The sequence below is a fragment of the Anomaloglossus baeobatrachus genome, chromosome 1, assembly GCF_048569485.1.
Source record: "Anomaloglossus baeobatrachus isolate aAnoBae1 chromosome 1, aAnoBae1.hap1, whole genome shotgun sequence".
Classification (NCBI taxonomy): domain Eukaryota; kingdom Metazoa; phylum Chordata; class Amphibia; order Anura; family Aromobatidae; genus Anomaloglossus; species Anomaloglossus baeobatrachus.
The window spans coordinates 286,793,025-286,816,430 of NC_134353.1; the positions used below are offsets into that span (position 1 = coordinate 286,793,025).

The 23,406-nt window shown below is 43.0% G+C and overlaps 1 protein-coding gene across 3 annotated transcripts in view; it reads right to left on the minus strand.

Moving 5' to 3' along the window:
- The window catches only part of BANK1 (B cell scaffold protein with ankyrin repeats 1), a 1,061,267-nt gene that overhangs the window by 833,226 nt on the left and 204,635 nt on the right, over nt 1-23,406 (minus strand). For all 3 annotated transcript variants that reach the window (XM_075350716.1, XM_075350725.1, XM_075350707.1), the window contains exons 3-4: nt 18,084-18,226; nt 8,201-8,342 (exon numbers count right to left, since the gene is read on the minus strand). In XM_075350716.1, coding sequence (XP_075206831.1) covers nt 8,201-8,342; nt 18,084-18,226 — 285 coding nt within the window. The remainder of the gene's footprint in view (nt 1-8,200; nt 8,343-18,083; nt 18,227-23,406) is intronic.

Genomic DNA, 23,406 nt, shown 5'->3' on the forward strand with positions numbered 1-23,406 from the left:
GCTCCGAGAGGAGCTGACCCCTACCCCTGGGGCTGTTGCAGTCTGACAGCGCCCGCGCAGTGGCTACCGACGGGGGAGAACGGTCACCTAGGAGTGCTACCCGAAACCCGTCTCCAGCTAAAGAGAGAGCACAGAGTGGGAAGTAAGGAGACTGCTAGGGAGTACCAGGCCCAAACGGGCGGCAGATCCCGGAGCGGGGATAGATCTACCTTTCCTCGCTAAACCTGCCGGTGTGGGGCCCTCAAAGCCCACACCACAACACCCAAAAGCCGCAGCCACGTAGCCACAGTTAGGGCCCATAGTTCACAGGAGGCAAGTAGCTGGAGTGATCTGGTCCAGGCGACAAGCAAACGGCAAACGAAGGGGAGAGAGGCTTCAGCAACTTCCCTGGGTGACCCCCATAGGGACTAAAAGTCGGGGTTACCCCAAACCACCAAGGGCTAAGGAAGGCGAGTCAGTAGTCACCATCAACAGTCAGCCTGAAGGATACCTGGTTCCAGCCTGGTTCATCCCAGCTACGCCCGGGTTACTCACCCTGCCATCAACTGTGAGTAAAACCCCTGAAAGACATTCTGCTTGTGTGGAGTTATTCTGCGCCTTGTGGTTCTACACACCTACACAGGGCCCTGGGGCTCGCCTCACTCTCAGGAGGCTACTACACCCGACTGCACCCACCATCAGCCCCAGGCATCCCTTAATCTGCAGTGGCGGTCCCCACTGACCGCAATTCTGAGAGTGGCGTCACGACAATCAACATAGAGGAATTCCTACCTGTGACCAGACTGAGCCAGTGGAGTCCCTGAAAGTAATGCACCGACACAGCGTTCGCGGGGCTTCACAATGGCAAATGTGAATTTAACCTTGCATATCACCCCAGAAACACCATACCAACAGTGAAGGTTGGAGGTGGGAACGCCATGCTGATTAGCTACTTTTCAGTATAGGATAGTGGGAAATTTCATGTGACTGAAGGAAGGATAAATGGTCAAAACATTCTTAATAAAAACATTCTTAATAAAAATACTCTGCCATCTATCAGGATGATGAAGATGAAATGAGGGTGAATATTTCAGCAAGACAATTATCTCAAATACACAACCAAGGAAATTCTCAATTGATTTCAGATAAAGACAATAAAGCAGCTAGAATGGCCCATCCAATCACCTGAGCTGAAAGCTCAGAATCCATACATGGAGCCGATGGAACCTTCAGGCTTTGCAGAGTATTTGTGTGGAAAAATATGCCAAAATCAAAAGTGAGCAATACATGTGACTACGTTCTCCATACAGGAGGTGTCTTGAAACTGTCATCACCAACAAAGGATTTTGTACGAAGTATTAAATACATTTCTGTAAGATTGTTCAATACTTTTTTGCTATATGATTTCTCATTATTAGTAATAATATATTACACCACTGCATGTATGGACATTTATGGTGTAAGTTCTTTGCTTGTGTGGATTGTATATGCCATAACCAAAACCTGGTGAGAAATTCATCTCAACAGTACCTTTAGAAATATATTTACTTAGAAAATTGGGGACGTGTTAAATACCTATTTCACCCACTGTGTACCATATTTTTATGAGTATAAGACATATAAGATAAAAACATTTGGGAGGAAAATAGGGGTGTGTGTTATAGTTCTGGCTCCCGCTCGCCACTATGGCTAAGTGTGGGAGCTTGCTCTCAGGTCTCACGCTTGGGATTTACTGGACCTTTTTGAATTGGAAAGTCCTATCCCCCTTGTTGCGCTAATGCCCCGATTTTGTAGTGGGTGAGAACGGCCTTTGAAGACTCCGTTCTCCTTGGGTAAATTACCAGATTGCCTGAAGCTACTCCTCGACCTAGGGTCCACGTACCCCGTAGTGCCTTGGTCCCAGCCCGATGATGGTGCAAGGCCGGCAGCTGTCCTCCTCGACAGATCCGTGCCCCTTGCCACGATCCCCTGCGACCAAGGGTCCAGCTCCTCTAGGCCCAGACGACCGTCTGACACCTAGATTTCTTCCCAGGAGCCCTGCTCCTGACCTCCTCTCACTTTCACTTCTCAGACCCAACTCTCTCCTCTTGACTCTCCTGAGCTCCCTTTTCCAACAGGTGGGTGACTCTATTCCACTCAAGCCGTCCACTGGTGTGTTTGGTGGGTGTGGTGCAGAGTGTATCTAGGATTTGATTAGCTGATGTAGGCAACACCATATAGTTAGGGACCCTAAACCAAGAAGGAGGTGGATACTACACGGAAGGGCAGATTGTGCAATACCCTGTGACGACTCGATAGTCTAGGGGCGTCACAGTGCAACAATATTTGAAAGTAAAAAAGAAGAAATTAGATTATCTAGTCCCAGGTTAATACATCAAGCTGACAAAAAACAGGTAGCTTGATGATCTTATCTTTTTAGTAGGAAGATCCCTCGATGTTAGTAAAACTAATTTACTTCTCTAAATGCTGTCGGAAAGGCTCCCAGAATTTATTTTGCTCCCACACTAAACATTATCTTTATGAATTTTTGTCACACATTGGACTCTTCAGATATTATCCATAAGGCCAATAGATTTTTACATTTTATACGAGTAACCAAAAAAGTTATTAAGATTGCATGTATTAGTTATTAGTTGGTTGACTCTTGCATGAAAATCTTCTTCATTTGAGGTTACTAGCTTTCGTTCTGATTAAATGTATGCTAAATCTTAAAATGGTCCGAAACAGTTTGTGTATCACATTCCATATTGTAAGAGGAAAATGAGAAGTGCGTCTTATAATGGAAATGTAGCTTACAGGGAGGTGGAGAATGGTCGCTGTGCTGGCTACGATGGGGGCTGCTCTGGCTGAGGTGGGGGCCGTGCTGGCTGTGGTGGGGGTTGTGTTGGCTGTGGTGGATGCTGTGTGGAGAATGGTGGTGCGGCGGGTGAGATGCTCTGTCACTGTGAGGTCTTCAAATAATGGCACTTGGGGTCTGCGCCTGCGCAGATGGAGCTCTCGGCTCAAGATTTAATCTGCGCGCATGCCGTCTCCGGACCATTGATCTCTCAGCAGTGGACTTAAGGAAAATGGCACCTTTTTTGAAAGAGTGAACAAATTGATACTAACAAATTGCCCCTGTGAGGGAAATAATCTCTTCTTCATTTTCATTGTCTATGTCTATTGGAAATTTGGGACAAGGATTGTTCTACATTCTGCGCTATAATTCAGCTAGGCGTCATACATATAGAAGCATTTGATGATCCTACCACATAGATCCAAATTACAGTTCAAGTTGTCTGCTACAGACCCATAAGATATCCCTGTATGTCTTTGCACATGGAGGTACTGTACCACCCTGAGAGGGGCCCGTCCGCTTCTTCCGCTTGCTCGGGCCGAGCCGCTCGAGGTCCGGGCTCGGGTTGTCGGTGGCACGAGCGCTTCCGAACCGGGGGTCACGTCGCTCTGTTAAGGGGGGAAGGCGGTAGGGTGGTGGTGCTGCGGGACGAGGCGCGCAGCCGGGTGGGCCGCGCTGTCGTCCTACGGGTCATGACGCCACCCACGGGTCGTGGTGACGGGATGCACCACCGCTGCGGCTGGAGTGAAGGTGGGCTCGTCCGGGATCGGTATTGCGGCCGCAGCCTAGATGTTAGCCCCTCCGTGGGTAGGGGCAGTGTGTCCCGGGGCCCGGTGGTGAGGAAGTGCTGGCGACGGTGTTGTTGTCGGGGTGCAGGGTGCCGTGCTGCGGTGCAGTGTCGTACCCAGATGGCACTGGTGTACTCACGATTAATTCACACTCAGAGTCACTGGTAAATTAAAGTTCGGGTATGGTCTGGTCCCGCAGCCGGCTGCTAGTGTCCCCCGTGAAGTTCTTGGTGGCCCCTTTACCTTGCACCTCTTGTGTGGTTTTTCAGCTCCCCTGCCTGGACAGTGGTAGCCCGCTCCCCGGCGTTGAGCTGCCAGAGGAGCCCTCGGTTGCCCGCAGGCACTGGCCCGTCGGGTGTTTGGCCCTTGGCGGTGGCACTCACTCGGAATCGGTGGGTTTTTGCCTTCTTTCAGGATTTTGGGTGTGGATGAACCCGTGAGGTCCAGCCAACAATCAGTCAATTTGCCTAGACTCAGTGGCTTCTAAGCTAAGACGGGGTCTGAGTACCCGGTTTCTGGTGCTCCGGTACACGGTTGTCTCCCCGGTTTAGGGCCGGCGGGCTCCAACCCTGGCCCGGTCCCTATGGTTCCGCTGGTTGCTGTACCGGTACTCCTGCAGACGGCCACCACCGTCTGCCTGCCTGATGTTTCAAGAGGCCCAGGCTCGTACCCGGGTCCCTGACAGCTCTACAACTCCGCTCCTCTCACTGTCACACTCTACAACTCAACTCAAACTGACTGTATTTCCTGCCTCAGGCCAGTAGTCTCCTCGGTGGGCGTGTCTTTCTGCCTGACTCCGCCCACCTGGTGTGCCCTACTGGCCCTGAGGGAGGCATCAGATCTCCCTTTCGGGTGATGGGTGTGTCCTCACAGGGGATGGGGGTGTGTGTGTAATGTGGTAGGTGTTATTACCTGTGACCCCTGGGGTCCAGGGCGTCACAGTACACATACTTATTTTCTCCTACTCCGCAAGCCATTTCAGAGGACAATATCTCACCAATAAGCATTGCTTAAAATAGATTTTTTTAAAATGGATATTGCTTCTAGGGAAGAATACAGTATCTAAATGATGCATCATGAAATTAAATACACCGGCACTATGGAAACTTCATGCTCTGTCATGCAGGGTCCTTGCATGAGACCTTATCCCAAAAGATCTAAAAAAATAAATGTTTAACTATCAGCATGCCCTGTGGTAATTTCTCTCCAAACTGCAGCATAAGCACGCTGAATTTTCAAAAAATATGTCACACAGTAAAGACATCATCAGTGGTAGTTCATAAAGTCAGATTCATTGACAAGATGTTTTTTATTAAATTATTCACACATTGTTTTCATAGAGATAAAAAGTGCTCAGCAGCATTGCAGAATTCAGCATGGCTAAGCAAATTTTAACAGTAAGTGTGCCATTTATCTCTGATGCTGTCAGATGCAGCATAGTAATGTAATGTATATTTTCAATTTAGTTTAGCATATTGTTTTTCCATAAGAAACAAGGACAGTGTTTCTCCCCAGGGTTCTGCTAGACCCAGACCCAATAGCAACTCTCCTGATAAAGAAATATGCTTTGAATTACTTCTTCACTTTTCTTTTACTTCGACCGCTAGGAGGTACCACATTTTTGTTCTGGGTTATGTTTGATATAACCATCCTACTTTATTCCTGGGATTTGTGGCTTTGTGCAGTCTGGAAGCTATGGGTTTAATCCTGTTGCTTTGATTTATGTCTGCTGTCAGCACTAGGTGGGGCAGTTCATTATAAACTGCAGGGAACCAGCTCCCACTGCCAGTTAATAGAGATTCTATACTGGTTTGCCTCTGTCCTGAGCTCCTGTATTTTGACCTGGTTTTCCCAAACATAAAACATGGCTTTACATTGGACTACCCACTTGTTGTTAAATTCTGTTCCTGACGTAACCTCCTTGATCTGACCCAGTTTCCTGCCTATCCTTCTTGCCAGCTTGCCCCACTGAACAGCAGCTGACTCTGTGGCCCTTACCCAGGGACCTCTGTTAAGTCCAGATCCCTGTACAGGATTTCAAGGTTAAAGACGAGGGCAACCACTGGATTCTGGGAAATGCAGCAGCTTACACCAAACCTGTTAGTTGTAGCCATTTTGGAGCTGTCAGGTGACTACTAACTGTGTCTAGAAACCACTATAGGGAATCATGAATGGATGAGAAGGTCGGGTTTAACACTGCGCTAAAACCATGAAGCCAGACGATGTGATGGATTCTTTGCTATATTTTCTTTATTTAGGACAAGTCAACGCGTTTCAAAGGCATGTCCGCCTTCTTCATCAGGACAAAGGAAAAACAGCATGATCATTTCCTTTGTCCTGATGAAGAAGGCGGACATGCCTTTGAAACGCGTTGACTTGTCCTAAATAAAGAAAATATAGCAAAGAATCCATCACATCGTCTGGCTTCATGGTTTTAGCGCAGTGTTAAACCCAACCTTCTCATCCATTCATGATTCCCTATTGTATCATCGGGGCTGCTGCTTGACCAATTTCTGCCTTCATAGGAGTTGTGCCTGTCACAACTTCCACAGGTGAGCACCTGTTTTATCTTCTAAGCCTGCATTGTTTGCCAGATAAGACCCTATGTGCGCTTTTCTCTCCACAGTTTTTAGAAACCACTATAGATATTCAATAAGGTAATATTACTAACAAAACCTAACCAAACAACACCTTATATCAAAAAATGTCTTTATTAAGATTCACTAAAATAACATGAATAAAAAGTTCATATAAGCTCATCAACAAAGTGCAAGTGTCAATTAACATACATTCCAACTAGTGGAGCGTCCAGGACAGTTGTTGGTTATAAATTAAAGACATGTATATGTGACGACAGTCATCGTTTGTGATATGATGTATATCTAGTATTAGTAGGATAATAGTGAAAAACCTGCCCTTTTCAAAAGAAATGTGGGGGCTGTAGGCAGTTTTTTCCTGCAGAGAACTGAAAAAAATTCTATCAGTTGACAATTCTGCACCTGTCCATTGTCTTTATGTTTTTGTCTGTCTATCTAAGCACTGGGAGTACGTGTGGTGATGGTTTCCTACTAGTGGAAACTAGGGATAATTAGGAACAGCCATCGAGGAACGGGGGTTATCCATTAAATTATGATTCCTCTGTTGTGAGGAAGGGACAGTAAGGGTGGAGAACTAGACATTAAGGCATATCTGACTCCCCCTTCCCCTCTCACTGTCGTCATATATACATGTCTTTAATTTATAAACAACTGTCCTGGACGCTCCACTAGTTGGAATGTATGTTAATTGACACTTGCACTTTGTTGATGAGCTTATATGAACTTTTTATTCATGTTATTTTAGTGAATCTTAATAAAGACATTTTTTGATATAAGGTGTTGTTTGGTTAGGTTTTGTTAGTAATATCTTCTTATTGAATATCTATAGTGTCAAACTGGTTACAAAGTGGCTTAAGGATAACAAAGTCAATGTTTTAGAGTGGCCATCACAAAACCCTAATCTCAATTCTATTGAAAATGTATGGGCAAAGCTGAAAAGGCTGGTGCGAGCAAGGCAACCCGCAAAAATGGCTCAGTTACACCAGTTCTGTCATGAGGAAAGGGCCCAAAATCCTACCAACTATTGTGAGAAGCTTATGGAAGGATATCTAAAACATCGCACACAAGTCATACAGTTTAAGAGCAATGGTACCAAATACTAATAAAATGTATGTGAACTTTTGACTTTGCATAAAGTAATAAAAAGCCTTAAAACATTTTGTCTCTCATTATTCTGGTATTTGGCAAATATAAATAATTTTGGTAATTCTAAATGACCTAAAATGGGAAAGGTTTATTGTGGTTTATAGTGAGAAAAACATGCATATGTGTCTTTTTAGATAGTATATGTAAGCTTCTGGTTTCAACTGTATATAATATATAAAGCTGAGTATATGTATGTGTGTATGTATGTCTGCTAAAGGAATCTGCACCGTCACATTACTGGCATGAAATTTTGAATATCCACCTCACTTGACTCAGGGAAAGAGTCAGACGGAGAAAGAGACAGGGTCAAGAAAAGAGACAAGGAAAGAGACAGACGGGGAAAGAGACAGAGACAAGAAAAGAGACAGGGAAAAAGACAGACAGATGGGGAAAGAGACAGACAGGGAAAGAGACAGACAGGGAAAGAGACAGATGGGGAAAGAGACAGATGAGGAAAAAGACAGATGAGGGAAGACAGATGGGAAAAGAGACAAACGGTGAAAGAGACAGGGACAATGAAAGAAACAAGGAAAGAGTCAGATGAGGAAAGAGACAGAGACAAGTAAAGAGACAGGGAAAGAGATAGAGACAACTAAAGAGACAGGTAAAAAGACAGACAGATGGGGAAAGAGACAGATGGGGAAAGAGACAGATGGGGAAAGAGACATACAGGGGAAAGAGACAGTCAGGGAAAGAGACAGACAGACACAGAGATAAAGAGAGACAGACAGAGAGACTAATACAGACAGACAGAGACACAAAGAAAGACAGAGATTGACAGAGAGATAGTTACTACTATCCCAGGCAACGCCCAGGTACTACAGCTAGTAGATATATATATGACTTCTACTTGCCAGGAGCTTTCAAGTAAAGAATTTCTTCACTCCACTGTTTTGGCTTCTTCTTAATATTCAATGTTTTTGTACAAAATGTAACTTCTACTTCTGTGTCCTTTGGTATTTTCTTCGATAAGATAATAAACAGTTCATCTGATTTCTGCATAATGAGAATAAAATAGTGAGTTATATTACAAACAATATTATCTCCATAGAGAATGATATACCAGTAGGTACAATGTAAGTATGCACATCAACAATCATCAGCTTAGCAAACTCAACCAATAATTATCTATGAGCTTACATGATTCTAACTAGATAATGGATTACAGATGCTATGTGGAAGTTCCTACTGTATAATATCTATTTCCTACATTAGACTGTAAGTGCAGTGGTATTGAAAGTTTAAGAATCTTTTAGAATTTTCTGTATTTTGACAATAATTTAACATAAAACTACACCCTAAAAATAGGTAAAAAGAAACAAAAAAAAACAAATGTGTAAAAAAAAAAAAAAATATTAGAATTTGTCACTTTTTATTGAGTAAATTGATTCAAAATAATATGTCTGTAAGTGGTAAAAGTATGTAAACCTTAAGGATTAGCTTATAACGTGAAAATTAATTTAGAATCTGTTTTTTTTTTTGTCAATGGGATGACAATTAGATGAAAGTGAGTGGATTGTTTAACTTAAAGATTTGGGGCGGAGCAGTTACCGCTGAGCGGCCGGGAGGGTGAGTGTGTCTGCATCACCACAGGTGAAGAGGGGCAAGACAGTGCGGGGACACCGGTAAGGGAATTACAAACCTCAAAAAACGATGCGTCCTACAGCAGGACAACTATCCAAAGCTCACAAGTCATTCCACAAACGAATGATTAAAGGAGAATAAAGTTAATATTTTGGATCAGCCAAGTCAATGTCGTGACCTTCCTATAGAAATGTTTTGTATAGACCTGAAAAGAGCAATTCATGGTATAAAATACTAAAAAAAAAACCAAAGTTAAAGCTGTACAGGATTTATTAATAGGGATGAGCAAATATATTCACCACTATTCGGTATCCGGCGGAAAATGGGGTATTTGAGGTATTCGGTATCCAGCGGCTAATATGGTTTTCACTCCAATACTTTCATTTTCATTTCTGGACTTCCTGGCGCCTTTTTCAAGCCAATGAACACATCTGACATTGCTTGACCACACAGTAATGCCGCAGCCATCTTTGTTGTGGTGTTGCTGTAATTGGCTTGGCCGCACAGCATCATAAGGGTCTATATAAGGCTGCCGCCATTTTGTGAACCCTCATTAGTTCCTGAGCTGACTGTACTGTGTGCGGGACAGCATTTCTCCAGCCAACTAATACTAGTCCTTCTAAGGGCTGTAGATATTTAGCATTAGCTGCTAGCGGCTGTGCAAATCATAGAAATAGATATAGGGACAGTGCAGTGCATTCTATGAGATAGTGTTCCTGCTGCACAATCCAAAATAGTCCTTGTTAGGGCTGAAGACAGTGTCCACTGTGAGCTAGCAGCTGTGTAAATCATAGAGCAAGGTATAGGGACAGTGTTATTGCATTGCTTAGTTAGGTGAAAGCCGTTCCTGTTTTAAACCGGCCAAAAAAAAAAATCCTCCTATTAGTTGTGCATATGGTATGTTACTGCAGTGTGTGATATAGGGAGAGCTTATTCACAGGCAGGAAGAGATTCAAAGCTGTCCTGACATCTGCTACTAATAATCAACAATCCAAGCACTGCTACATCCCTTGTGTCTGTTATACTGGCAATAGGTATTACAACTGGCAAAAATGTCCCAAAATTGTAAAAACAACGGGTTCAGGTGTAGTGTAGCCACCATCTCAATTCGCAGTCTGAGTGTTACCAAGTTTTTAATACTAGGTGTCAGTGGCACTACTTGTGCCTGAAGCAAAATACCTTCATAGCACCAAACTAGCCTAATTTTGGGGGCTTCATATCTTACACAAATTAGATAGTGGCCTGCTGCCACTAACACACAGTTTGAGTGTTATCCAATTTTTATTAATACTCGGAGTCAGTGGCACTACTTGTGCCTGAAGAAAAATACCTTCATAGCACTAAACTAGCCTAATTTTGGGGGCTTCATATCTTACACAACTTAGATAGTGGCCTGCTGCCACTAACACACAGTCTCAGTGTTACCCAATTTTTATTAATACTTGGTGTCAGTGGAACTACTTGTGCCTCAAGGTCAGTATCTTCCTATCAGCAACCTAGTGTAATTTCGGGGGCTTCATATATTACAGAACGTACATAGTGGCTTACTAAAACACAGTCGGAGTGCCAAAAACCAATACTAAAATAAAAGTGTTGTCAAACCCTATTTTCTTTTGGGTCTGAAAGACATTCACAACATCTTTGTCGACTCCTCCAAGTGGTAGTTTGTCCAATAAAGGTACCTTTTAGTTTTTAGACTAACAGAAACAACTATCGTGAGAAACGTTTAACACAAGTTTAACAAACCGGCATCAGTGTTGTTCCACTGACTGTAGAAAAGGTCACGTTACAGTATTCACCTTCAAATAATCAAGCCAAAACAAAAGGGAAAAAGAGAGGTTAAGGGCCGTGGACAAGGTTGTAGTGACAGTGGTGGTCGCCAAGCACTGTGATCGAGCCAAAGAAAAAGCTTCCTGCTTTATCTACCTCTGCCTTCCTATCCCAATTTTCTTGAACACGTGGGAAAGCACTCTTGTGCCCTGAACAGTGCAAACAGGTAACGAGTTGGCTAGCAGAAAATGCCTCCAGTTACTTATCAAGTAGCAAATCCCAAGGGTCCACACAGACAGATTTGAGTAGCCCAGAGGCTGGCCCATCGAATCCTCAGCCTGGTCCTCCTTCCTCACAACAGCAGTATTCTAAGGAAACATATGACACCAAAGCAAATTACTCTGAGGAACTGTTTACGGGACACTTTGATCTTTCCTGCCTCTCACAGAACAACACCACCAATGCAGGTGAGGCCGTGGTGTGCAGTGATCCACAGATCTTTGAGCACCCAAGGCCAGAAGAAAGCCATGTGGTTGGCTGTGACAAGGTGGGCAATCAGGTGGAAATGTTGGAGGATGATGAGACACAGTTGCCCTCAGGTCAGCCTGAAACCCGAAGATGTTGACCTTCAGGAATTTGAAGACGACCAGGTCGATGATGAGGTGACTAATCCAACATGGACGGGTGGCATGGATTGCGAGAGCAGCAGTGCAGAGGGGCATGTGCCCATAGTCTGCAAAAAGGCTGTAAGACATAAGGTTTCGACCAATGCCAGAAGTCAATCAACTGTGCACATGACACCACCACCAGTGGAATCTCAGAGTACAAGGGTCCGTGCACCACCTCAGCCATCTCTGAGTCCAAGGGTCCGTGGTGCGATTGTGTGGGAGTTTTTTTCCAAGAATCCCTCGGACCAAACGGATGCCATTTGTCAAATCTGTCAGACCAAGCTTAGCAGAAACAGAAATACTTTCAGCTTGGGCACTTCCAGCATGAGAAACCATGTGTTAGCCAAGCACACCACAAAGTGGTTGACAGCTCTAAGTGAAAAACACGATTTGGAGACTCAAAACTCTGCCACTTCCCCAGGGCTGCCTGTTTCCCAAACTGGTGTGCAAGAAGATGGCGCTGATGCCTTCTTCTCCCAACCTGATGTTGGCCAAACTCAATCATTAACACCACATCTGCTTTGGTGTCCCAGCGTTCTATTCAGTTGTCCATAATACAGACTTTTGAAAAGAAGCAAAAATACCCCAAGACACACCCAAGGGCAGAAACCATAACTGCACACATTGTACGATTGATTGCCCTTGAGATCTTGCCGTATCGGCTTGTGGGAACAGAGGCTTTCTGCGACCTTTTGGTGGTGTTAGAACATCGGTACTCTTTGCATAGCCGCCATTATTTGTATCATTGTGCCGCTCCTTAATGTCCGTAAACATTAAACAGGCTCTCACCAACGCCATAACAGGGAAGGTCAACTTAACCACAGACACGTTGACAAGCAGAAGTGGACAGGGTTGCTACATCTCACTGACGGCACACTGGGTGAACCTGGTGGCGGCTGGTACAGAGTCTGAGCCGGCAACATCCCATATAGTTCCGACACTCAGAATAGCGGGGCCCACTTCAATCACAGTTTCAGTAGCCTCCTACATAGCAACAACTCTCTCCTCCTCCTACTCTTCATCTGGCTCTTGTGTATACTTCTCAACATCCGCCGGTGTCCAACCATCAACATCATTCCCCAGCTGGGATCTCTGAATCACTGCCTCGGTTAAGCGGCAACACGCTCTGCTGAAGCTCATCTGTAATGGTGACAAATCACACACGGCACCTGAGCTTTTGAAAGCAATAACTGAGCAAACAGAAGAGTGGCTTGAGGCGTTGGACCTCCGTTCAGGGATGGTAGTGTGCAATAATGGTCATAATCTGGCGGCGGCTTTAAAGCTTGGAAAGCTTGTATACGTTCCTTGTATGGTCCACGTTGTAAATTTAGTAGTTCAGCACTTTCTGAAGAAATACTCTGGGATACCAGACCTACTTACCAAGGTATGATGTATTAGCGCACATTTCTGCAAGTCATCTCCCTCTTTTGCTGGCCTGGCAGTGCCTCAGCGACGCTTACACTTGCCTCGTCACAGACTAATATGTGACCTCCCTACGAGATGGAATTCAATCTATCATATGTTGGCCAGGATCCATGAGCAGCAGAGGGCAGTATCCCAATTCCAGCTGGAACATGCCCGTCAGACGCAGCTGCTAGACATAAGTACTGCTGAGTGGGTGTGGATTGCAGACATTTGTCAGGTCTTGCAGAATTTTGATTACTGTACCAACATTGTGAGCAGTGAGGATGCTGTTATCAGCATTACCATTCCACTGATTTGTTTATTAAAATGCTCTCTGGATGGTTTGACTGACCAAAGTGTTCATGCACCCGAGTTGTCTGTGGATCCAGACTTCACAATGGTTGCTAGTAATCCATACAATTTCGGCCAACAAGCTCAGGCCACCTTTGCTCAGCATCATGAGGATGAGGATGAGGAGGATGATGAAGAACAGGAATGCTTAGAAGTTGGTAACCAAGGGATTGACAACCCAAGCTTCAAGGCTGTCCAGCATGGATGGCCTGAGGAGGAGCAGGAGAAGGAGTGAGAGACTGAGGAGGAGAGGATGTTTAGGGAGACAGAATGTATTCTTAGCAGTGACACACAAAGGTTTCCAGTTCGTAGTCTGGGACATATGGCACAGTTCATGTCACACTGCCTTTCTCATGACTGTCGGCTAGTCCACATTTTGGCAGACAACAAATACTGGTTATGTACCTTCCTTGACCCACGCTACAAAGACAAACTTGCTTCACTACTTGTGGAGGAAAATAAGGATTGTACTACGGAAACATTAAAGAGGGCTGTAGTGGAGCAGTTGATGAAACGATTACCCTCAGATCATGCTGGCGTCAGAGGTAGTGTGTCATCTCAAGCAACAGGATTACAAGAGAGGGCTATGCATAGTAGGAGCAACACAGGCGGGGGACTAATGTGCCAAACCTGGTCCATTTTCCACAAACCGTTAACTACAAATCAGATAACGGTTGGGGGAACTATGACAAGGAGCGAACAGTTAACTAAGATGGTGAGGGACCATGTAGGTGACCGTTTCAGTGTGCTTTCAGAGTCTACTGTTCCCTTTAACTATTGGGTTTCCAAGCTCAACACTTCCCCAGACCTCGCCTTATACGATTTGGAAGTGCTAGCTTGCCCCGCTGCAAGTGTGTTGTCTGAGCGTGTTTTCAGCTCAGTGGGGTCAATAATAACAGATAGTCGCATATGACTATCCACTGAAAGTGCAGACAGTTTGATGATGATCAAAATGAACCATATAGAGATTGCCCCAGAGAATCTCAGGCCGCCTGTTAACAATATCCAATAATAAGTGTAGCCCCAAAATTTGGATTTCTTAAGTTCAAATAAGTTCCATTGTTTCTCATTCAAGACTATTTTGTCTTGTATCATTAAAGACACCGCATGACTAATGTAACTTGTTATGCTGCTGCCATGTAATTGTTTGGCCCAATCACCCAGGGCAATATTTTTCAAGCCTTTGTACATTATGCACTGGCACAAACACTGTCAAGGCTACACTGTCTAAAACAATTGGTCAGGCAGTCTCTGTGTGTGTTCTCTATTGATGCTATGCTCCACGGTGTGTTACACATGGCCCCCTGCAAAATCAGAATTTTTTTTAGCTCCTTGGCATGTTATGCCCTATTGCTTTTCCTACCAATTTTTTTTTTTAAATAAGCTGTTGGGAACTGTTGGGAGTACCTTGTGATGCTGTGCTCCATGGTGTCTGAACGATTATCTCCTGGGGGAACTGAATTTATTAAATTCCTTGCCATGTTATGCCCTGTTGCTTCTCTTACCAATTTTTTTAAAAAAAAGCTGTTTGGAGTACCTTATGATGCTTTGCTACATGGTGTCTGAACCATTACACCCTAGGGGAACTAAATTTATTAAACTTCTTGGCATATTATGCCCTGTTGCAAATCATACCAATTTTTTTTTAAAAAAAGCTGTTGGGAGTACCTACTGATACATTGCTCCATAGTGTCTGAACCATTATCCCCTGGGGAAACTGAATTTTTTTAAATCCTTGGTGTAAACTAGTGGAATAAAGCCTGAATTCCAGAGTGAAACAACTGCCACTTCCAAGGTGCTGCATGCTTCACAAACTGGGGTCTAGGAAGTAGGCAATGATGCCTCCTTCTCCCAACCTGACCAAAAGGTCAGATGCAATCATCATCAATAACATCAGCTTCGATGTCCCAGCGTGGCATTCATTTGTCCATAAAAGATACATTTCTGACTCATTTTAATAGAATTTGAACAAAGGGCCACTGGAGCCGGTGGTGTTGGTGGAGGAGGAGGAGGGCAAGGCTAACACCCAAATGGCCACATTGGCAATAGCACTGTAAAGTGTTATGGAGTATGTATTCCAACTTTCACACTAATGATATAGGGGACGCAAAAAACTACAAATTGCCATCCCTCCCGAAATGTATGTTACAGGGCCCACCTGAAAGCCCTAAGAAGTCTGAGATTTGAGGACAGCCAGTGGCCCTTCCTACATTTGAGTAGAGGGCCACTGGAGCCGGTGGTGCTGGTGGCGGAGGGCAAGGTCAACATCCCAAAGGGCACATTGTAGCTGATCTTTTAAAGTGCTGTCAAATATGTCCCAAAAAAAGGAGGTGTGAGACAGACACCAATATAATGTATAAGTTACAGCCCTTTCTAATCGAAAATGAAGGAAAAATGTAAAAAACGAAGCGTGTGAACATATGCTAAAGCGTTTTTTTTTAGGTCGGGGCTTGATTTGACGTTTTATTACAGTTATTAGGCACTAAAAACTGTTTCTTAGCAATTTCGCCTCTTTTACTTTGGTTTGAGAGCTGTTCTGGCGACTATGTAAACGCCGCGTGCTGCTCTGACCATGTTATTCAAAGACACCAGAAATGCAGTGAGGAACCTTCTACAGGCTGTGTCCATACTGTTTCTGTCTTTCCCCATCCATTTCAGCCTTTTCCTCAGTCACCACAGGTCACCGACAGGTCTGACGTAAAATTATTCTGGTTTCCCATAGACTTACATTGGGAGTCGAATATTCGTGAATACTTGAATAGCGGCAAGGTATTCGCCGGATATCTGTCGAAGCGAATAATAGGGTATTCGATCATCCCTATTAATTAACAGTTAAATATTTAAACGCAGTTAATGCTGCACAAGGGGGTAATACCAGACACTGGAGCCAAAGGTTTACATACTTTTGCCACTCACAAATATTTGATTTTGGATCATTTTCATAATAAAATAATTAAGGAAGTGCTATATTTTTGATACTTTTTCTTTTTTTTTTCTTTTCTACTTTTATTACATGTGTGAAAATTTAAAGTACTTATAGGTTAAATTTATGGAGAAATATCGAAAATTCTGAAGGGTTCACAAACTCTCAAGTACCACTGTATATTGCATATACCACAAAAAAATAGCTTAAAAAAAATCTGAATATTGTTGCTTTTGTAGCATGTTTAAGGATTGCTGCGAAGCCTATGCATACAAATTGGAGAGTTCAAGAAATTTTATGCCAGCATTAAAACAGACCTAATGTAATACATAAACAGTCCTAGTGATGACCGCAAGATGCAGTTGACGTCTTTGAAATCACGGGATCTTGGATTCTGAGGTCCATGACAAAGCTTTTAACCCTTCAAACCAGGGACAGCGCTTTTAACCCTACAACCCAGAGATGGCACCCTTAGCCTTACTACCAAGAACAACTCTCTTAGCCCTGCTATGCAGGGACAGCACTCTCAGTGCTACTTCCCAGGGACGGCTCTCTTAGCCCAACTACTCAAGGACAGGTCTCTTAGCCCTAATACCCAAAAACAGGTCTCTTATAGAACTACTACCAGGGGACAATTGAATAAAACTAAGAAAAAAGAGTCTTTCAATTTGCCAAGTAGTAAATATACCCACACAAGCCATATTGTGAAAATATATAAATATTTATTATAAAGGCTGTAAGGGAAAACAATACATAGGCATACATATATATACACAAACATAGGACCAAGGGAATTGGTGCTGGAGGGGAAACCCCACGTGTCCCAAGCATTCATTCAGGAGAACAGGTCTCTACTGAGTAGCGGCAGACATACCATAATAAAGTGACATCAGGCAGAAAAAGCTCAAGGAGAGTAAGAATGGCCAAGAAAGGCCAATGCAGTTGTTAGCCAAAGCCGAGCAAAACCTACCAGAAGGATATGATGCCGAGGGCCAGGGTAACACGTGGGGACCAGGCGTTACTACCCAAGAACAACTCTCTTAGCCCTGCTATGCAGGGACAGCACTCTCAGTGCTACTTCCCAGGGACGGCTCTCTTAGCCCAACTACTCAAGGACAGGTCTCTTAGCCCTAATACCCAAAAACAGGTCTCTTATAGAACTACTACCAGGGGACAATTGTCTTATAGCCATACTATCCAGGGACCGCACTATTAGCCCTTCTACTCAAGGGCAGCACTTTTAGCCCTAATATCCAATGACAGCTCTGTTATAGCTCTACTACCCAGAGACCTGTCTCTTAGAGCCCTACTACCCAGAGACAGCTCTCTTCTTATAGCCAAACTACCCAGGGATAGCTCTCTTATAGCCCTACTACTCAGGGACCTCTCTCCTATAACCCTACTATCCAGGGATAGCTCTCTTAAAACCTTACTACCCATGGACAGCTCTCATTTATCCCCACTACCTAGGGACAGCTTTTGGATATCCCTACTGCATAGGGACAGCTGTCGTTCATCCCTACTACCCAACGACAGCTGTTGGATAGCACTATTACCCACGGACAGCTCTTTTCTGTCATTTAGCTCAACTACCCAGGGACACCTCTTGGAAAGCCTTACTACCCCGGGACAGCTGTTGTATATCCCTACTACCAAAGACAGCTATTGTATAGCCTTACTATCCAGGGACAGCTCCCTTTATACTTCTACCAGCTAGGGACAGCTATTGTATAGGCCTAGTACCCAGGGACAGATGTTGTATAGCCCCTGGCTAGTTGATGTATTGCAGTCCATATTCGTACTGTGTTGCAAGATCTGCATAAGCCCTTACAATTACAAGTGGTCCTTTGAAGGCAACCATAATGCTAATGTGGCCCTCAGTAAAATTGAGTTTGACACCCTTGCAATACATGCATTGAAACATGAGATTAACTGTGGGTATCTACTGCATTTTTGGTACAGATAAATAGACTTATAAATGATGAATAAACAGATAAAATATATAGCATGGCAAATATACTTTGTTCCAGCTCATACCTCACACGATACTCTCTTTGGTAATATTAATACAGAGGATGATTGAATAGTTTCTACATCTTCTTCACCAGTATTGCTTGATGTGGATATTTCAGATATTTCAGTTAGCTTCACTGATGGTTTTATTTTGCTATCTTCGTGGTCTAGAATTCAATCACAGCAATTTTAGGATCACGATAGAAAAAGCTGAAAGATGAATTGTATAGAAATATATAACATAACTGTTTTCATTTTTACAGACTATATATACACCGATGAGCAAAAGGATTACAAAGTCTTGAACTTTCGACTTTCAGGCTCCATATCTCACATTCCACCACAGCTTTGACTTGAGACTTCCATCATTTTCCAGACAATCATCTTGGCTATTTTATAGATAAATTTGACTTGCTTATGATTAGTCATGCAGATTCTTGTCATGTCACTGCATTGTTAGTGTTTTGCTCCTAGTATTGGAAAACTATTTTTCTTCCTGTATACTACCAATTACAACCTGTTCTCACATTACCTAATACAGTGAGGAAAGTATTTGATACACTGCCGATTTTGCCACCTACAAAGAATTGAGAAAACATTTTTTATCGTAGGTACACTTTAACTGTGACAGACAGAATTCCGCAAAAAAATCCAGAAAATCAGATTGCATGATTTTTAAATAGTTTGTAATTTATTGCATGAAATAAGTATCTAATCCAATAGAGAAAGAAAATTTAATATTTGGTACATAAAGCTTTGTCTGCAATTTACAGAGGTCAGAAGTTTCCTGTAGTTCCAAGTTTGCACACTCTGCAGCAGCAATTTTGGTCCATTCCACCATACAGATCTTCTTTAGGGTTTTTAGGTTTCGGGGCTGTCGCTGGTCAGCATTGAGTTTCACCTCCCTAAAAAGATTGTCTATTGGGTTTAGATCTGGAGACTGCCTACAACACTCCAGAACCTTAAAATGCTTCTTATGGAGCCACTTCTTAGTTGCCCTGGCTGTGTGCTTTTGGTCATTATCATGCTAGAAGACCAAGCCATGACCTATCTTCAATGTTCTTATTGAGGGAAGGAGGTTGTCGACCAAAATTTTGCAATACATGACCCCATCTATCCTCCCCTCAATACAGTGCCGTCATTCTGTCCCCTTTACAGAAAAGCACCCCCAAAATATAATGTTTCCATAACCATGCTTCATGGTTGGGACGGTGCTCTTGAGGTTATACTCATCCTTCCTGTTCCCTCAAACATGGCAAGTGGAGTTGATACCAAAATGTTCTATTTGCAGCTGACCGCATGTCTCCTCTGCATCATCCAAATGGTCATTGATGAACGTTAAATGGGCCTTGATATATGCTGGCATGTGCAGGGGGACTTTGTGTGCTTTGCAGGATTATAATCCATGACAGTGTGTTACTAACTGTAATCTTTAAGACTGTATTCCCAGCTCTTTTAAGGTCATTGGCCAGGTCCTCCCATGTAGTTCTGGGCTGATTCCTAACCTTTCTAGAATCATCCTTAACCCATTAGGTGAGATCTTGCATGGAGCCCCAGACTGAGTAAGATTAACAGTCATCTTGTGTTTCTTTCATTTTCTAATAATTGTGCCAACAGTTTTTGCCTTCTTACCAAGCTGTCGGCCTATTGCCTGTAGCCCATCTCATCCTTGTGCAGGTCTACAATTTTTTCCCTGTTGTCTGTAGACAGCTTTTTGGTCTTGGCCATGGTGGAGAGGTTGGAGTGGGATTGATTGAGTGTGTGTACAGCTGTCTTTTATAAAGTTAATAGGTTCAAAGAAGTGCAATTAATACAGGTAATGAGTGCAGGGTAGGAGGGTTTCTTAAAGAAAAAACAACAGATCAGTGAGAGCCAGAGTTCTTGCTGGTTGGTAGGTGATCAAAATTATTTAAAAATCATGAAATGTGCTTTTCTGGCCGTGTTTAAGGATTCTGTCTGTCACAGTTGAACTATAGCTATGATAAAAATTAAAGACCTCTCCATTCTTTGTAGGTGAAAAATTGGTAGTGTACCAAAAATACTTATTTTCCTCACTGTAGCTCAGTGTGCTATTAAGTTGATTCCCAAGCAAAAGGTCACTGGTTTAAATCGAAGAGCAGCGATGAAGATTTCCCAAGAAAGGAGAAACAGCATCATGCAGATCATCTATAGGGATTTCTTGGCCAAGAAAATTGCCAACTGCATCAGATGAGTGACAAGACAGTTGGAAAAATGAAAAATTTAGTCTATCTATACATTCCAAAGCTAAGAGGTGGACGTCCAGGAAGAATATCATAGTCAATAAGTCGGCTCATCACAGGGTCTATCAGTTCTGGCATAACAAACACAGTGGTGGAGGTGGCTCATATGCTTCATAATAGTGAGATCACAGACATCCATGCAAGCACCATGTGATGAATGTTACAGAAGTCTGGTGGTCCAAAAAAAGGTGAAGAAGCCTCAACTTCAATATCATCATAAGAACCGTTGGCTCAAGTTTGTAAAGAAATAAAAAAAAGTTGACAGTAGAAGATTGGAAAAGGGTGATTTGAAGCGATAAGACAAAAGTAGACTATTCTCTGATGGGTGCAAATGGTTCTGAAAGAAACAAGGGACAAAGGGGATAACAGATCGAGAAATGGAAGGAACTGTCAAGTTCAGTGGAGGAAGCCTGATGATATGTGGTTGTTTCATAGCCCAAAGTATTGGATACTTGACCAATGATGGTCTCAATACTGAGCTATATGTGAGTATCCTACAAGGCAAATTACTTCTTTCCATCTAGTACTATGGGTATGAAAAGATGACAAAGTATTCCAGCAGGACAACAACCCAAAGCATGTGTCAAGATTGGTAAAAGAAATGGTTCAATGAAGTTCAGGGGCTGGATTTGCCCCCACAGTCCCCAAACCTCAAAGCAATGAAGCACTTGTGGGTAGATTTGAAGAAAAAACTGTAAACATACCCAAGTGAACTGACTCATATCCATCAACATTGGGAACATGTAGAAGAAACCTGAGATCAGAGTTTGTTCGAGACATGCTTGAATCTGATATACAGTAAGCGCAGAAGGATTCAGGCAATGTTGAAAGCCAAAGGTGGATTGATAAAGTACTAGCAAATTAATAAAAATAAAAATTTAGATTATATGGAGCAAAAAAGTAAAAATGCAGTAACATGACAAGAATCTCCATAACTAATCATATGCTAAATAGTTTCAAGTCAAATATATTTATGAGACAGCCAAGATGATTGTCTATAAAATGAAGTTAGTCTCTAATTCGAAGCTGTAGTAGATGGTAAGATATGGAGCCTGAAAGTCAAATGTTCAAAGTATTGTTACCCTTTTGCGCGTCAGTGTATATATTTCACAGACTATACAGTGCTCATAAATAAGTACACCTCATCAGATTTATTAAAAAACACTTAGTTTCCTTTCAAAGTCAACATTTTCTTTGGGAAAACATTCTATAAAGTAATCCCACAAATGTGGACCTTTAATTTCAAACAAGATTTGTTGTTTTGCACACCCAAAAGAGTAATTTTCCGAACAAATTCATTCCAGACCATGTTGCAAAAATGAGTACACCCAAATTAAAGTTTTAGGAGTAAAACTAAAGATTAGACCTCAAAGTTCTAATTAACGAGGATTCAATCACAGGTGAATTATTAATGAAACAGGTGTTCAGCAGACATTTAACTATAAAAGGGTGTTACTTATAAAAAAAATACCTTCCCTATTCATGCGGTCAGCATTGGCACCAATAGGAAGAAAAATATAAAAAGACCTGGGAAAGAAAATAATTTCTTTACGCAATGGTGAAAACAATGAAAAAATCAGCAAAGCCTTATCAATCAGATTACTGTAGCAAAATTGATAAAACATTTTTTTTACCAAAGATATAACTACAACCATCTCACAGAGATTTCCAGGCTAATCGTGTAGGTTGGCACTTAAATAACAGTAGAGCATACTGTAATGAGAAGGGTTGAAAAAAGTCATCATGAAGTAGAAAGCCAAACTAGGGTGAGTGTTTTCTGTGGAACAATACAATGTACACTACAGAGGAATGGCATTTGTGGGTGTTGTCTATGAAGAAAGCCTTTCCTAAAGCCCATGCATAAAATGTCAATATTGTCAATATTATGGTAAAAATTGAAAGTTTGGATACACGCTTATGCAATAATTTTCTTGTGATTAATGTAATGTAGACTAAGGGCGGCTTTCTGATTTTTTAAAGAACCCTTAGGGCGGCTTTGCACATTGCAACATCGCACGTGCGATGTCGGTGGGGTCAAATCGAAAGTGACGCACATCCGGCGTCACTTTCGACATCGTTGTGTGTAAATTCTAGATGATACGATTAACGAGCGCAAAAGCGTCGTTATCGTATCATCGGTACAGGCTCCGACTTTTCCATAATTATGCTGCCGCGACAGGTACGATGCTGTTCCTCGTTCCTGCGGCAGCACACATCGCTATGTGTTACGCCGCAGGAGCGAGGAACATCACTTTACCTGCCGCCGGCGGCTCTACGGAAGGAAGGAGGTGGGCGGGATGTTTACATCCTGCTCATCTCCGCCCCTCCGCCGCTATTGGCCGCCTGCCGTGTGACGTCGCTATGACGCCGCACAACCCGCCCCCTTAGGAAGGAGGCGGGTCGCCAGCCAGAATGATGGTCGCTGGCCAGAGTGATGGTCGCAGGGCAGGTGAGTGCATGTGAAGCTGGCATAGTGATAATTTTCGCTATGCCAGCTATCACAAGATATCGTACCTGCGACGGGGGCGGGGACTATCGCATGCGACATCACAGCTTTGGCTGTGCAAAGCCCGCCTAAGACTGAAGGCAACAAAATTACAAAGGAACACATGAAAACAAGGAATAAGAAAATGTGTTAAACAAACCAAAACAAAGTGTATACAGTAGCTTAGATTTATCTAAGTAGCAGAAGGAATGAACATTGAAGTGAATGAAAAAGCATGGATAATGTGAACGTGCTTTGTAGGTTACACTGTCGTAGATTTATTTAAATCTAAGGCTGGAGTCACACTTGCATGTGACTCACTTGAGGATCACATAGCACTGCCTGGACTGACTAACTGCTCTCCTGACAGAAGCATGTCAGCTTAAAGTATTTTATTCACCTTACACACGCCTGTCATAAGAGCCACTGGCCTGTCCTAGCGATGCGATGTGATCCTCACACGAGTCACAGACAACTGTATTTTCAGCCTAAAGGCACACTTACCAAGCATAGCTACTACATCATTTATAGATACCACATCAGTTTTCAACAACATGACATCTCATCTGGCTTGCAACTTCGTGGAACCATCATTTATGTT